The 17,952-nt window shown below is 38.0% G+C and overlaps 1 protein-coding gene across 1 annotated transcript; it reads right to left on the bottom strand.

The window, feature by feature from the left end:
• Nucleotides 1-497: 497 nt before the first annotated feature.
• On the bottom strand, nucleotides 498-17,596 carry PLK4 (polo like kinase 4; the record flags this gene model as incomplete). Its single annotated transcript, XM_081998680.1, has 16 exons — nucleotides 498-597; nucleotides 1,329-1,435; nucleotides 2,307-2,447; nucleotides 4,171-4,312; nucleotides 4,694-4,785; nucleotides 5,577-5,707; nucleotides 6,619-6,768; nucleotides 7,596-7,698; nucleotides 8,098-8,202; nucleotides 9,102-9,478; nucleotides 11,098-11,198; nucleotides 13,215-14,247; nucleotides 16,195-16,309; nucleotides 16,404-16,499; nucleotides 17,277-17,372; nucleotides 17,531-17,596. The coding sequence occupies 16 exons, from the start codon at nucleotides 17,594-17,596 to the stop codon at nucleotides 498-500; spliced, it is 2,955 nt and encodes a 984-aa protein (XP_081854806.1).
• Between the last annotated feature and the right edge of the window lie 356 nt (nucleotides 17,597-17,952).

The raw sequence follows: 17,952 nt of genomic DNA, 5'->3' as shown, positions 1-17,952 counted from the left end.
ACAGTTACCACTGCATTTATTTTTTTTTTAATAAAATGCTTGTGCAGGCAAGTCAAAGCTACTGCTACAAAAAATTAAAACAGTTATAAAACATATACATATTTACATATATTACTTGTAAGACATAAAAATGTAAGTTATTTACAGATACAAACACTTCAACAGCACAGATGCATTTTCCTTGATTGTTGGCACTGAGTAAGCAGTGGGGGAAGAAAAAAAAATACAAGATTCAGCATCAACTTTTTGGGAATAATCTATCTAGAACAAAGTTGCTCAAAGTTTTGCTTGAGCAAGTTTATCCATCATTGAGGAAAAACATGTTTTGTAAGACACTTTACAAGCAAGTTGCTACATGTAAACAGAGCAACCCTTTCGTTTGGTTTTTTTACCAGCTTTTGTAAGAATTTCTGCATAAGCTGAGTAAGATCAGTCACATCCCTTGAAAGTCAGTGAGTATATTAAGCTCTTGTGTCCCAGCACCTGCTTTGCTGTAATCAGTGGGGACCAGCTGGATTGGTAAACATCACAAGAATAGAAGACAGGCAGTGCAGCTTCTCTTTGATATATTCTGGCAACTTATCATTTTCTCCATACCTAGAAAGGCAAATAAGCATACAAAATTTAGATGCTTGAAATAATTACTTTTATTTCAGGACAGTATAATTATTTCAAAACTTGCCTGTAAAGAGGCAAACCACTAAATCAAGTGGATGTGAAGTACATCTAAGGACATTCATTGGAGCTTGATCGCTTAAATCCAGGCCCCTCTTCCCTTTACATATTTAACTAAGTGTTTCCAATTAAGAAAACATCATGTAAATGTTTAAAGTGGCAATAGTGTCTGAACAGACTGTGTATTACTGTGTCAAACTTTGTGCAAAGGAAGCAAGTTACTGAGTGGCTATATTTGTACGGGAAAGGGCCAGTGTCCAAAAGACATGCAAGACTTCCTGAGCACTTCAGGCATATGCGTCAATGTTGGCACACCATCTCCCTAATCTAGCAGTATCTTGGAAAAAAAGTATTAAAACCTTACTTTTCTCCCCTTTTAAATACTCTACATGAATAGTGGCTATACTGTGGACACCAAGTACTAGATGCATTCCCAGCTTTTTTATTCATTTCTTATCCAGAGTTCGGTCAAAGCTATATAGGTGGGTTTTTTTATTAAGCTTATAGAAGCTGATCAACTTAGAAGTGCTTAAAAAGCTAAGTTTTAATATTTACAACACAAAATGAAGAGCAACTATGAAATTTACCTTATGTATAACAGCCTTGCACTGACAGTAAAAACAGAACTATTTTTACAGCAGTAATAGACTCACCTAGTTGTCTGGCCATCTGGAGATGTGTAAGTGATAGAAGAAACACCTGCTTGGGCTACCAGTTGGGATCCATCATTAAACTGAACCCATACTGCTCCACTCGTCAGCTAACAAGAGAAGTTGACATAAAGACATAAGATGACATACCTAGAACTTTTCTAATAATTGAAGGCTGAAAGTTTTTCATAATTGCTGAAGTAACTTGGGTATCTTGGTCAGTCTTTCAGAGATAAAGACTGCATGTGTAATACTTTGGAGTAGGTAGTCTCATACAATCTCAAGAATCAGCCTTCCTAAGGTTTCAGATACTCTGCTTTAGCCCTCCTTTTCAGTGAGGGTTAAATAAAAGAAGTACCTTTAGCTTAACCACTCCTAGAGAAATTTTAAATAGGACCAAACATAAAACAGAAGGTTCATTTGTGAGAGTTCACAGCTATACACATTTTAAAGTTTTTATACATAAAGCAAACTTTTCCTGTTAGGAAATTGCAGAGAACCATTTTTTAAATCTAAAGCTGGTCCCACAGAGAAGCAGAGGAAAAGTTTCTCTGTAAGGAAACAGCTTTTCCTGTTGCATAGGTAGGTACATTCTTGCACAGGTCTGGTACATATCTGTTAAAAACTCTTTGTCATGACACCTTTACATCTACATTAGTGAACAGACACAAGTTTAACAGCTTCAGTTTTTCACTAGAGTCAAATTTAAATGACAAGACACTGAAATAAGCACTAAGCACCACAGGAAAATTGTGATAAGTGAAACTGAAGTAGTGAACTGTTATTTTAGTTTCTTCTACTTGCGTAGTTCACTGTGGTATTTATTTGGAATTTACCAATGTTCAGATTTAAACTCTAGCAGAGCACAACTTCATATATTTCTCACAAATCTAGTTTAAAGTTAATGGAATTAAAAATATCTCTCAAGTTTAATAGGAAAAAAAGAACAAGTTCCCACCTTCATCAGTATTAATTTCTCACCTGAGAAGCCCAACCAACATTTTTCACAAAGACAGATTTTAAAAGTTGGGCTGAGTTTGGACTGCATTCCATTTGATGAACAGAGGAGCATGTTGTTTCAGCAGTGTTAGTCATAAGCGTAGACTTTTCATATGGCACCACCTAAAGCCCAGAGACACACAGTATTAGCAGCCTTAGCATTAATCCAACCGATTATGTACCAACTATAGTAGCCAATTACAACCTGTTTTAATCTCTTCATATATACAGAGAGATTTAGCCTATCTGCTTCACTTAACAGCATTACATTATAAAACCCCCATAGGATTTTGTATGACTTTCTCAGTATTATCACCTTTTTTCTACCACTTCCCTATACTCAAAGGAATTGCTTTCCCTAAGCAGACTTTTTCTACTTAAACCCCATTTTTTTGTTATTTGACTGTCAGAAAAACCTGTCCATCTTCAGCAAAAGTGTTCAGCATGTGTTAGATTATAAAACAGCCCTCATTCACATGACCTTGGGCAATAGTTTACAAAAATATGGACATGGCTATTAATTGGCAACTAGAATATTAGACATTAATAGAAGAGTTCTACAGCACATACAGAGTCTGTTATAGGTTTGGAGAGACAAAAGTGATGAATTAAGAATAATAGAGGATCAAACATTGGAGGCCTTTAGGGCAGCAGCGCCACTACTGTCTAGGAGGAACATGTCTGCTTCTATAAAAATTCTGCTACTCAGATATCCCCTTGCATTGTCACAGAGATGAGGTGGTGTCCTTAGCAGCATTTAAGATTCAGGGTTCAGGGAAAAGATGCAAGTCAGGTGATGCCTCTGAAATAGGACAACTTGGTCAGGAAAGAGATCAGGATCCAGATAATTACAGGAACCTGAAAGAAACAACAAGCTGTACCTCAGGATATACAGATCTAGTTCAAATATAAAGAAACTGACAGAAAGAGTCAAGAGTAACATGGAAAGGCAACCAGCTATTGTGTTATTTTGCTCAGAAATACAAATTCAGAAGAGGAAGCAAACAGTGAGAGTCTTAGAAGTACCTAAGTGTTTGCTATATGGCAAACAAAAAATGAGGTTTGAACGCTGAACCCTCAAGTTAGAACTCTGGTGATGAGTAACCTTAAGTCAGTGTCAAAATGAACCCTAGTACTGAAGCCCCACTAGTACTGAAGCCCTGAGGGATTTCTGTTGCCAGGTTCATTTCAGTCAAGCGAAAACTGGCAGATTCTGCACTAAGGACACATGCTACACAATCAAAGAACAGAGATGCAGACCCACATAAATTCAAAAAAGTTCAGATGATACAAACACAGTGTGCCACAACCCCAATATAATTCTGTCGGCTGGGGAAGCTGTATCAAGGCTGTGATGCAGCAGTTGAAGCTTGGTGGGTCTTTTAAGCTGAGTGAAACTGCACACAAAGCCTTGTTTGCTATACATATAAGTATATCTACACTTACACTTTTTTCAATACACACTAACACTTGATTATTTCAGAACAGTAGCCTCAAGTGCTAGTATCTCCTGTGACTATCATTTGATATACAGGCCTGGGGGCACATCAGAGCTCTCCAAAACAAATTGAAGACTGTGCTGTATAAGATGAGTAGGCGGTTTTCCAGCTGTGTTCCAAGGAGTCATTTGTGGCAAAGTTTTGGAGGATTTTGATTTTTCGGATGATCTTAAGTCCAGATATCAGAAGTTAGTCGAAATAAAAATTAACATTTCTAGTCAAGATGCTCACAAACAGCAAATAAAAGCTTATGTCCATACAAAGGTAATTCCATTAGGTCAAATAAAACAGCAGTATTTTAATTTCTACTGGACAGCAGTCTCCACTGAATGTTCTTGTATACTTACAGGAGGCGTACAGTTTGAAGTTTGAACCGGGGTAGAACTGGCAGCTATATTGCTATCCAGCACCATCGCTTCTTTTGAAGAGTTTGTATTGTCCAACAATGGAGGTGCTACAGCCTGTGGCGATTCAGTATTGCCAGGTTTTCTGGAAAAAAGATGAAACAAATTGGGAAAAAGTCTGTCCAAAAGGAACTGAAGAAAAAAAGTGAGGAGACTTAGCTTTTCCTTCAATTTACCATCAACTGTACAAAGCACTTGATGGCACTGGTCTTCTGCAGAATTGTTTTTACACATGTTAACTGTTAGCGTGGTTTAGTCTAAATCCACAAGTATATGTTGTTCTAGTATCAAAGGAGGCTTTGCAGGTCCAAAATAAGGTGTTCATACATGCTATCCAGTTAATATTTATCTTGCTAATGACTATGAGCCCCCGTTAAACAAAGCTGGCTTCTGCAAACATTAGCTGCATAAGGCTGCTTAGTGGGAATATTCAAATGCAAGAGTATTTTCCAGTGAAAGATATTACCTTCCAACAATTATTGGAAAAAATGGAACACTTTCACTCCTTTTCTCTTCTTCCAAAACAGCAGATTCCAGTGCAAGGCATATACGGTGTCCCTGGAATTAGGAGCAGCTTGTTAAAGTTTTTAATTGAGAACAGCATAACTATTCCATACGTGTTTAGTGTGGCAGGTGAGCTGACACAAGGAAATGCTTTTTTCAATGGTACTGAATATCGAGAATAGCTGCACTCTTGTACCATGGCAGAGATTCAAAAACTACACTACAGCAAGACTCCCTTCTAACTTCAGCACATCTGGAATTATGCTCTTAGTAATCACAACTCCTTCCCTTTTAGCAGGACTAGAAGACCCCTGAATTCTATTCCAGAAAATAACAGAACATAAGGAAGACTGAATAGGAAATCTGTCCTATATTTTTGCTATTTCCTAAGTTCATAGACAAAAAAATTGTGACTGCTAATTGGGCTGACATGAAACAAGAGATGGAAAGCACAGCAGGCAGACCAGTTAAACACCTGGCAGGTTTTTGGTTTTTTGTGTTTTGTTTTTGTTGTGTGGTTTGGTTTCAGGGGGGTGGGATGTTTTTTTTGTTGGTTTTTTTTTTTTTTTTAAGCTTGCATAAAGCAGCTTCATCTGTTCTGTTTAATCCTTTCACCATACAGGCAAGCCTGCTTTACACACTAGTAAGAATTTCCTCTACCAGTCTTCATTGTGAGGCATTGTTACTGTTACCTCTACATTGATATTTGCTCTTCCAAAAAAGACTTTGTGATCCCTCCTTATTAGTGTAATAAAAATATGAAAAGCAACATCAGAAGTACATTTGTGAAAAAATGAATTTTCCAGAAAGTTGCTTTGCACTGAAAAAGGTCTACATAAGTTTACCTCATTTGCATGATCCATATAAACTTGTATTTCCTTCTTCAAACCTGCTTTGCTGTCTCCTTTCAAAGTGAAGGATTTCCCTGATTTTTCAATCACCCGAGTTATACCAGCTGTCTTGTGTATCTTTGCTCCTGTAAAAAACATAAAAATTCCGAGCATGAATTGTATAAAATACCAGCATCTATAAGATAGAGATTTCTGCTATCACATTCTACTCTACTCAAGTGCATCTCACTGACTTAATTACTGCAAGAATAAAACCACTCCTGCATGAGCTCTATGTCTAGCAGAAATAGAAAGCCACTTAAATTGCAACTGTGATGTTAACGGAATGCCCTCTATGGCCAAAGATCACTACTTAAATAGGCCGAATAATGCGATTATTACATATTTTAAGAACTACCTTTCTAAATCTGGGACAAAATTAATGTCTCAACCAACTTTTGGCAATACCGGTAAAGTAGGCTCTATTAGTATTTGAATAGAGCTTTTAAAAAGACACCCATTCTTTCAATGTCAGTGGCACACTGAACCACAGAGCTCTTAAGTCTTTTTTTTGTCATAAATTCTGTTGGGGTATGTCTACACACGTGGCAAATCAAACTAGCTGACAGTAGTCCATAGTGAGAAAACAATTGTCAGGGCAGTCTAGTTTATGAAGGGCAGAGTTGGAGAAGGCAGCCAACTGCTTTCTCCAGTGAGCACTCTTGGTAATACTATTACCTCAGCTAACAATGGAAAGCTTGGAGTAGGGACCCACCTTTCACTGAGTAGGTTAACTATCAGATGTAGATGCAAAGAAGAGCTCATGCATAGAAGTGAGGTGTAATTTAAGTAACACTTTTGCAACATGTGCTTCCTGAAGAGGATACCAGTAAGGAACTAATGAATAATAAATTGATCTGCAAGTGCTAGAATAAAGGCAGAGTGGCAAAAAAAGTTTCTAGTATTTTCTTTAACCTGAAGTGTTCTTTGTCAGTATTTTAGTGCAGCTTTAATAACATGATGTTACTATTGGCATAATTGAAAAATGAATACATACCATCATAAAAGCAAATTTCAACATCTGCAGTGGGTGAATTTTCCATCAACATGCACTTGGCATATCTTGTGTAGAACGTAACTTTGGGGGTTTTTGTTCTTACCAACTGCACAAACTTGGCTGCATACTGGTATTTTTTCCAGTACTTTTCTAAAAAAGAAAATTTTAAAAACTTGTTGATAAAAGTCATCAGATTAAACACTGTGCACCAGCTTAAGAGAAAAGTAATTTAAAATAGGTATTTGATAGCTGAAGGTTGTGAGTAATATTTAAGTACTTTACAGAAGCATCTTCAAAGAAACTGACTTCTTTCCACCAGCTTTGAGAGAAGTGTGCATTTTCAATAGCTTCACTTGAAAGCTTCAATTAATACAGTTCAGAACCTAAATGACATAGTGAAGAGCTGCATGTACCATTTAACTGGCTAGCATGGCCCAGCTGGCTTCCCAGCTTTAGGTAAAACCCTTCTCTGATCTCTAGTTAGTAGAGAAGTCTGCCTGTCTCAAGAACATATAGTTAGCTTATATTTGTTCTTCAGCTGTCTACATAACTCTGTCAACGCTTTCAAGTATGTAACTTGGGCAGGGAGGGGAAAAATACAAGTATTAGGAAGCACAAAGTAAAGTTGCTCTGTTTTAAAATTGACTTGATAATATTTTCTCCATTCATATTTAAACATTTTCCAATATGAACAAGGAGAAGAACATGAATGCTTTAATTTTAGTACACTACATTGTAAAGGGGTAAGGGACTCCTTATAACTTCCATACAAAATAAATTAAAACCTGTGGGTTTACACTATCTTGTAAAGTTTCAAAATACAGTTTCCAGTTAAACTGTGGTTTGAATCTTATTCTGAAAGCACTTTTATCTTCACAATTATCTAAAAAGTAATGGCTAAAAGCTAAAAAGTCTCAAAGAAGATTCACTAAAAAATTACATTAATCATCATAACTTCAAAATAAATTTCAGGTTACCTGGCAAGTTGTCAAAATTATACATAGAGATGTCTTCAGGAGGAGCAGGAGGTCTGTCATCAAGAAGGAAACCTCTTCCTTCATTTGGATGATAAACTGCAATCTACAAAAAGCGGGAAAAAAGTGTTTGCAGTTGCAACTTACTACAGCACTCCCTACTTTTAACAGGTATGGAAATAAGTCACAGTTTAATTAATTACCATGATTTACCACAAATGCTCTATTCCCCTAAGTAATTATTTAACAGCAGCAGTTTTTCAACAATACTTCGCCTGTTTCAAAAGTCAAGTCCAATTTTGCTCTGAAGTAATTGCTTGCTACCTATATTTGTATGGCTGTACTACAGGGCTGGGGGGAAAGGGAGTTTATAGCTGTGCATATGTAAACATTGCATTTCTAAACAATCACTTAAATCAAAATAAAAACAATTCTGAAAGAAGGGGATACTCTAAGGTCTTTATACAGGTCTTCTTTATAGTGAAGAAATTGAAAATATACTCACCACATTTCCATCACAAGATATTCTGAGAACTTCTTTCACAAGTTCTTGTGAATGGTGCTCTTTTAGAAACTCCATACACACTTCCCCAGTATCTAGAATGCTCACCTAAAATATATTAAATATACTAGTTAAACAAAAAGACCTTTACTTTGCAGCAAAATGAGACAGCACTTCTTTCAACAAAAGCTTTAAAGAAAGGGTCTTCTTCCTCGAATGCACTGTGAACTTGTAAACGCTTCTTTACTGTAACTTTTACTAGTAGTGCTATTAAAACAGAACACTTCAACATGAGTGAAGGTTATAAGCCTTCACACACACAGCAAGGGTGTGGCTTCTTAAGTGACAAATCAAAGACAGGTCAGCTCTGGTTTGTTTTTTTTTTTTTTTTAAACCAAATTGGGGAGCAGGGGGAAACATGACAGGATGAGCAAGACTAAGAAATGGAACAAAAGGCAAAAGGGTGATACCAGGAACAAACCAACCAGAAAATTTATGTGATCAGTAACAATTAATGGAATTTGTTTTGCTTTCCCACCCACAAGACAGGGAAAAAGCAGTACTATAGGAAAAAGATGCAAGTTTTTACTTGAGAGCAAGGCTGTTTTAATTTCTAATCCAGTTATTTTTCTAATCTTTAGAAGTGTTTGATGTGTTTGACGTAGCTGTACAAGTTGTGTTTAAGCTTTCAATGTTAAGATTTTAACTAAGCAGTACAGAGTTTTAAAATTGTAGGAAGTATATATGCATTTAATCTGTTATGTCTACCTACAGTTTCTTTGCTCGTTAAAAGCAACGCCAAGTCACTATTTGCAGGAAGAGACCACAAGGTTACAGTATTCCATATACAGAAACTAAGATGCATCTTACTAATAAACTTTTTAATTAGATTATTATAAATTAAGTTCTCTAGAAACAAATACTTGTAGTCTACCAAGTGATTTTTAAGAGACAGTCACACTATATTTAATACTTAAGCTGTTTCCATTTCAAGAACTGATACATACCACTGCGTTTTTTGTTTTTTGCCTGATTGGTTTTAGCCTGTGAGCGTAGAGAGGTGATACTATACTTCGCAGTGTAGGTTTCTGATGTCCTGGTGGTTCTTTGCCCCATATTTGGTTTTGCTCTGAAGTTGACCAAAGGCCACATGTAGAAGACGATTGTTGAATTTTTTCAGATTTGCAGAGAGCTCCAGGGATATATTTCTTTGGGTTTCTCTGGTTTAAAGAATGCAGACAGTCAACAGATGCGTCATGATTCCTTATATCTTTTAAGGTGTTCCATGCATTTCTTGACATGTCTTGCTGCACATCCAGATGATACTGAAAGCCTCCATGTGCATTACTGTTGCCAGTTAGGTCTGCAGATGGCCTCAGCGGAACTGAAAGCATCATAAAGGTACATTGTGGATTCAAAAAGTCACAGTACAAAGGAAAAAATGCTATTATGTTTTTAAAAGCTTTTCAGAATACCAGCTTAGAAGGCTTATTTAAGGGCAGAATGAGATTTCTTTAGTCTCAAGTCCAAATCGTTAGACTATGAGTTTAGTACCAGTGAATACCAATGCCAACAAAATTCCACTGCTACTTAAAATACTCTGTTACTGGATTTCAGTTACGATGGCCTTTGGTCTTAACATCTATCAAATCATTTTAGCAAAACCATTTATAAATAACATACTAAGATTTCAAATAGATACTTAAACAAGAATTAGTTTAATCTGTTGAAACACAGTTTACTTGCCATTCAGATAAATGAAACTTGGTACTAGTGGTTAAGTTTCAGCTTAACTAACTAGCATTTTAGCATCAACCAGAGGTTTTAGTACTCAAGATGTTAAATGCATGCTCCAAAACCCTTGTTTTATTTCCAATCACTTGTTAAAAGACAAAAACCTATTTTTGTTTTTAAACTTCCTATAACTGCTTCCCTAGTTTTGATATTTAAGCCCTTGATCAACTTTTACCTCACCTAAAACAAGTATTGCACACCTCCTGCCATGTTGCAGAACAGTTGAGAAGGGCCCAAAAATTAGGTAGGATTATTCAGCCCATATGTCATATGATCCCTTCCTGTCTACAGGGAATTGGAAAGGAGTCTAGGAATATCAAAACAAAAAAGGCCAGAATGGATCTGTGATTTAGTTTTATGATTAAATTACATTATTTGTAAATGATGTAATATGATGCATGACAAAGGACACCTCCTTCCCTTCTGTGTCTTTTGTCCTTTCCTCCACCCCTCCTTCTGCAGACTCATTATCTTTCTCATTCACCGAGGTCCCCATTTTCTCTTAAGGCGTATTTGCACAACTAAATTAACAAGGCTTTTGAGCCACCTGCCAAATTTTGGTCACATTTCAGGTCACAACTGAATAATTATGGCAGGTTGTAGAATTGTGTTTTCTTCTCTTTTTGCCCTTTTTTTTTTTCTAAAATACTAAAAGAAGAGAATGACCTCATTTGAGGAAGCCAAGTATTGACATTCAACATACAATTTATTCAGTCTTATGAAGGCAGTTACATACAGTTCATTTCACCAACCCAAAAGCTCAAAAGGAGCACTAAACACAAAACCTTCTGAAATTAATTCCTACCTCAGGAAACTAAAATGTTACAGCTTAGTCCAAGAGAGAGAACAAAATGTTTTCAATGGGGTATTTCTTGCTTAGGAATGGTTCTAAAGATTAGGGATGCTGGAAGTCATTTTGCCTCTTTCAATATCTGTGTCAATTTTTTGCAGTGACAAGTCAGTTTAGGGTCTCCCATACTTTTAACTCAGAGAAAAAAAAAAAGTCTATCTGCAGTAGCCTATATTAACACCCAATTGCTGTTATTTAGGACGCCAGCAATATACTCTGGTATCACAGTTACTTGGCCATACAGATACCCTTTCTGTCACAAGTTGAAAGAAAGAAAATATAGAAAAAAACCCACAGAAACAGTTAGAAGTCACTACTCCAACTTGAATGCAAAAATATACAACTGATTAGCAACACACCGTTTGTTTGCATGCTTCCAAGCCACTGCTGCATTGTTTCAGCCTGGGACTTCTGCTCTAATAAACCAACCTGGGGCTTCATTGGGCAGAGATAATTTGAGCTGCAAAATAAGAGTTACACGTCATCAAGATTACATCAAAGTCACTTGCACAACAAAAGTTATAACTTCACAGCTGCAGAAACCACAACAGTTTTAGAACATTTAAGAAATGCAGATGGCATTTTGCAGCTCTAGACAGCATAGAATATGCTTCTTGTTTCATGAGGAATCTTAATAGGATAAATCATTAAAAAAAATAAAATACTGTTTCCAAATGGAATGAAAAGTTATTACTTTTTTTAGCACAAATTTAAGCCTGTTAGCACTCACTAGTAGACTCTTGGGACAGACATATATGAACAAAGAGACTATTGATAATGCTGCCAGCAGCAGCTGTTCTTACATCTTGTTCTTAATTCACAGTAGAGGAAACAACCTGAGAGAGGACACAGGGCTAACGCCCATGACCCCAGTGGATCACATTCAGCATAATAAATATGCAGTTGAAATACGTAGGCAATCTGATAATCTAAAATAATTCGGGTTTATACAAAATACAGTAAATCCCAAAGACTATAAAGATTTTTTACCAGATTTTTAGACAATGACATACACGTAGTCACTGGTGAAATCAAGCTATAATCCACATGTTGAAGAAGAATACACAAAAAAACAGTTACCGCAGAATCACTGATCTTGTAAATACACACTAAGCTCCTGCGAGGTTTTCTGTCTCCATAGCCTGTACTTGTCTGTACTTTCTTTTTGCAATGATCACTACTTTAGCATTGGCAAGGACTCAGTTATCACACACCACTCTGCCCAGAATATAAGCATCTACTTTAGGTCTTAGAACCTTGTATTTCAGACTACTGTGCAGGCCAACTATAGATGTAAGAGGCTCTCTTATAATCAACCATTAAAAAAAGTAATCATTCAGTTAATTCCCACACTCATATTAACATTGTCACATTTACATGTAGCATGTCTTTATGAAGTCATGGGGAAAACAAGTAAGCATTATGTTAACATTTGTATAAATCATTTATTTTTTGATTAATCAAACATTTCTCAAACTAGAAAGAACGCACATGCCCACTGAACCTTCTGAACAGAGGCTTAGGTCAAACAGTTGTGAACAGTCAAGAAAAACATCTTACTCCATTTACTTTTTCTACAGGGCAATGCGCTCAGTTGCATTTTTCCTGAACTGATTTGCAAAAAGAAAAACGTATAAAACCATCACACAAAGTTGTCACTCTTCATGTGGAGAGAGCCGCAAAAACCAAGATATGCAGTAGTCCTTGTATTAAAATAGGAAATTGTTCTTCGATATTCTGCTGATGGAAAAAAACAAAGCAAACTTCTGAGCATAGGCAAGTTAAGTGTATCACAAAGAAGGGCTCTTGGTGTACAGAGGGCAAAGATGAGGCCTCCAACACAGAAAACATCCTAGCATCACTTGTAGGTTTGACACTGGAGTTGGTTTGTATCAGCTGGATTTTCACCCAGAAGCTCCAACTAAGGACAGACTAAGTTTCAGATAGTTACTTTTGAGTGTGATTTCCTTTTCTGGTATACCAGTTTTACAATCCATCACCTAATTTTGTACTTAATTTGGTTTTTATCTTGTCTGAACATAAGGCATAGTTAAAGATGAACAGCAAAAAGCACCCAAAGCAGCAAGCAAAAACGTTGGTAGTCACTCTCTAAATGCCTTCTGTCCTGGTCTATGTCTTCTACAAAGAAGAATTAGCAAGGCTCTCTACTACGATTACTGTGGGAAAAAAACCACTCAACTTGCTGCACATGGAAGTCAATGATAGAGTATTACCAGGATAAATAAATGCTACAATCTACCTAGCTGACATGCTGCATCTATGAACTTTAAGATGGGGACGGTGGGGAGGTAAACCTCCACATAGCAACAGCATCAACTATCACCCCCTCCTATTTGGTGTTCAAGCTACAAGCCTAGAGACTTTGGGCACGTACAACAGCTTAGTTACAGGAAAAATTACGCATTTAAAATATAAGGCAGGTTGAAATTTCATCGTAATAAAAACTGATTCTTACTGTGGTTGATCTTTTACAGGTGGAGATATTTGCCCTTCAAAAGAACCAGAACTACTAGAAGTCTTCTCCTTAAATATTTCTCCTATATCAGTATAGCTGTTTGCAGGTGAAAAGCATTCTGTATTTCCCCTTGTTCCTACTTTAGGCTTAGAAAGCAGTTCCATAGAGTGACATCTTTCAACAATATTTGATATGCCTTGAGTCTGACTATGGGATGTGCCAGACCTATCTGAAGAGTGGGCTCTTCGGAGGTAGCGTGAATGTGGTCTGTCTTCAGCAAGTTGCGTGGTTCTTCCCCTGCCAGTTACACCAAGTTCTTTTCCCTGCATTTCCCACTGATGAAACGAACTGCTTCCATCTACAGACGAAGTATCAGTGGAATTCCTGTTTTTAGGAAAAAAAGTCATTTTATTTGGGAGTGGCTGTCCAACTAACAGCTTCTTCTTTTCCTTCAAGCAACCACTGGTACTGATACTGGAAGAGCCTGTGAACGTTGTAGAGATGGTAGCATTTCCACTGTCCATAGAATCTTCTGAAGTTCCCGAATCTTTACTCCGTGCAGAGCTACACCTGGACATAAAAGGATGATCCAACACTGATGAAAGACTCAAGCGATCTGCTGGATTTTTGCGAAGCAACCTATGTATAAGATCTTGCGCCTCTCTTGATAAGAAGGCTGGCATTTCATAATCTGCTAATACTACTTTATTCAGCGTGTTCTTGACTGTGTCAGTGTCAAAAGGTGGCTTTCCAATAAGAAGAGTGTAAAACATACAGCCCAAAGACCACACATCAGATTCAAGTCCATGTGGACTCCTTGTGGCTATCTCTGGGGAAATGTAATTTGGAGTTCCACACATGGTGTAATGCTTTTCGTGAGGCATTTTCAGCTGAGTTGCTAGTCCAAAATCAGCAATCTTGACATTCATATTATTGGTGAGTAAGATATTAGAAAGGGTGAGGTCCCGGTGCAGTATTCCATGAGAATGAAGATACAGCATACCCGTAATAATTTGATGCAAGAAGTGTCGGGCTGTCAAAACACAAAACCAGATGTTTTAGTCATAAAATTGAAGTCATAGCTGTGAAAATAAGTTTTTGAAGCCTGCTATTGTTAACAAGGTTGTTACAAGGATGTTAAGTGTCATGCTAATGAGATTGGAATTAACTTTCTGCTTTTTGCTTTAAGCAACATGGCATGAGTATGTTCTAAGTTCATAAAAAAAAGTTCTGCAGCAATCTGATTTGTTTCTTTTCTAACAGAATAATGTAAACAGGACTGGAGATATTTGCAACTGGCCTAAACTTTTAAAAATTAAGATTCTTAAGAGTGTAAAAAGTTAAGTTGCTCCACACTTTCAGAAACAGCAAATACACAAAATCAAGCAGCTTCACTATGTGCAGATTATAGAATGTAAAGAGACAACTTGGATTATATCTGTTTTATAATTGGCAAACTGGCCACGCTTGTAGTATTTAAATTTCTCAAAAACTTCTAAGTTCTCAATACTGGGATAGTCTTTCTGTTCCATTACATTCAAAATTCAGGGAATATTCAAGAGTTTTAGGTTATAGCAGGAGTAAGAAATCCTCATCCAGGCTGAAACAGCATCATTTGTTATGACGCTGTAATTACAGCAATTTTAAGAATTATTCTTCCTAGAGCAAAAAATTTACAGCCCTCCTCCTTCTCTTTGCAGAGGGCAAAGACTGGTGAGTAACACACCTTAGTAGAAACCACTCCTCAAAGGAAAAGACTTCTTTATCCAGGTCAGTGGTTTATCAGCTTTTAGAACTAAGGTACCATCAGATGAACTATTTTTGCTGGAGCAGATCCGAATTAAACAGATGATGCCTGTACAGCAGTACCCCTTTAATCCAGTCCTGTGATCTGGGTTCCAAAAAATCCATATATATAATAGTTTCACAGAATTAGATTAGAAACTGATAGAGAAGCAGGTAAACTGGCAGAACTGTGCAAGAGATGACCAGCATCGTAATTTTGGAAGCAGCAGAGGCAATAACCACTGAATCCAGATCAGCTGAAACCAGAACAGCTTGTTTGGCTATGCCCTTAAACATTATACACAGCAGCTTGCTTTGCCTTTTTTTTTTTTTTTAATTACACTGTTCTGATTAGGCCTTCAGTGGTCTGTGTTCCAACTGAAATCCTCTCACTCTCAACTGTAAGAAAATGAAACTAGTAAATTCATAAGTGCAATTATTTTTTTTTGCAAGACTTCTTTCTCAAAAGACTATTCAAAAGAGTAACATAGCCAATTTAAAAACTTTTAGAATTACTTTTACAGTTAACTCCCAAGGAAGGAGGGTTTCCAGTGCTTCCCATAAGAAACAGAAGTAAACCCACAGTAGAATCTCCCCTCAGTTGCCAGTCCTTCAAAAATTCTAGATGGATTGTCAAATTGGATATTTCCTTGCTAACTCAGCCCTTAAACAACACAGGTACCTGCATTATTTTCACTTCTACACACCTTGGAACACAGTAAATATTTCCAATGATACTACATAAGGCAGACTAATCTGGAGCTTTCTACCTGGTGACATGTAATACAGTAATACTGCAGTGAAGAGGTCCAACACAAAGAAAGCAAATCTGTGGATGTGAAGTTGCCAGTTTTCCTCTGTGGAACTTCCCAGTCTTGACCTATACTTCGACATAATTTTACATACAAAGGTAAGCTCTGCCTTCTAAATTCACTGTCTATTTTTTTTTTTTAAACCCCAAATAGCACAAGCTACTGTAAAATGGCATAAACAGAAACAAAAGTGTACAAAAATTCAAGCAAATATATGTGTAATAGTAATTAATCTCTAGATTATCACTTATCACAAGATTTTAAGATATAGAAACTGGTTCAGAGTGATGGCAGTTTTAAATATTCTTTCACTGGAATGAAATATTTATTAAGCCAAAACATTAATGCAAAGAGAGCTACACAGAAAAAAAAAAAAATCTCACCTTCTTCTTCCGAAAAGGGTTTCTTTCTGTTCTTTATATATCTGCTCATTTCACCATTGTGACACATCTCAAGTATCAAGTACACATAGTTGCTGTCTTCAAAGTAGTTATAAAGCTAGAACATAAAACAATGAAAAAATTGAAGTACATTGTGTAGACTATACAGCAAGTCACATATACAGTCCTCTCTACAAAAATATGATTCTTACCTCGAGTATAGATGGATGCTTTAGCTGACAATGTATTTTCACCTCATTTTGAACCCTCTGCACCATTCCAACTTTGTGCATGGCTTTTTTATCTATCTGTAAACAGATCACAGAATATTTTTTCAAGCACTGCAACACTGATTATATATATGTTCATTTCAAGTGAACTTGACATTTTAGACATTCAATGCATGCTTGCCTGAAAACTTCTAAATATAAGCAAGTTTTCACACAGTTTAACCTACTATATGCTTTTAACGAACAAATATCATAGATAAATGGAGGAACACACAACTGCCTGAAAGTAGACAAGCATTCACATTTTCAATACTAACACTGATTAAAAAAAAATTCTGAAATTCTTAAGCAGAGAAACCTAATTCCGATTTTGCCAGGCAGGTATGCTAAATATAGTTAAACATTGAAAAGGTGGCTAAATAGAAGTATTATAGGTTATAAAGAAATCTGGCAAAACACCTGTGACATGTGAGTTTCCTTCACAAACAAAGTTTGTTCTGGCAGTGAGGGCAACTTTTCAAGGCATTTCTTCCAGGTCCTCTCCAGCCAGAAGGATTCTAAATGAAGTTTTTGTGGTCACAAATTTCCATGTTAGAATTATAGCACTGATTGTCCACCCAGTGTTGACTACTTGAGCTTAAGCTCTTTCAGTAGCACTGTAAGCATTTCTATTAATTATCAGTACAGTCTATTTGGTTGTACTGCATCTTTCAGGATCGAATCCTAATCTAAATATCGGTTACATACAAACAAGAAATCCAGACATGAACGCCCAACCGCTTAACCCCAACCTGTTGCAGCTTGCCCTTGTTCAGTCTCTCGGAAAACAGATGCTTCCTTGGCTGCCTGCCTTACCATTTTGATAGCCACTTCCAGACCGGTTTTCAGGGATACTGCTCTGTAGACCCCTGCGAAGGAGCCCTTCCCCAGGAGGTTCCCCACCTTGAAATCCTACAGCACGAACAAAGAAATCATAGCCGTCAGCCCCAGCCCAGGCTTCGAAGCCTCTCTCTCCCGATGCAGAGGCCCCCGCCAAGAGACGGGGTGTCCTCACACACCCCCCATGCCGGGGCAAACACTTGGGCGTCCCCGGGGCGCCTGGGCGGTACCTGGACCGAGCTCCCCGCGGCGCGGCGGCCGTCCGCGGCGGGGCCGCGAAGCACTCCCCGCGGCATCGTCCTCCCCGAGCGGCGGCTGGCTTTGCACTGGCACTACCGCCTTCCCGCCGTCTCTCCCGCCGCTCCCGGGGGGACGAGATCCGCCCGCCCCCGGCTCCCGCTGCTATGGCAGCGGCTGGGGAGCAACGGCCGCCCGCCCCGCAAACACCGAGCGCCCGGGGCTTTCCGCAGCCCGGCCCCGGGGCGGCTCCCCGGGGCCCCGCACGGGCCAGGGGCCGCTCCCATGGGAGAGCGGGGAACATAAACCACCGCGGGGGCTGAGTTCTCCGCGCAAGGTACGCGCCGGCGGAGCTGCGGATCTCCTGCCGGCTGTCATAGCCCGAGGCGCTCCGCCTGGGTCGGGTCGTCACTCC

Source organism: Phaethon aethereus (genome assembly GCF_964289735.1).
Source record: "Phaethon aethereus genome assembly, chromosome: 4".
NCBI lineage: Eukaryota > Metazoa > Chordata > Aves > Phaethontiformes > Phaethontidae > Phaethon > Phaethon aethereus.
This window is presented reverse-complemented; position numbering and strand designations above follow the sequence as displayed.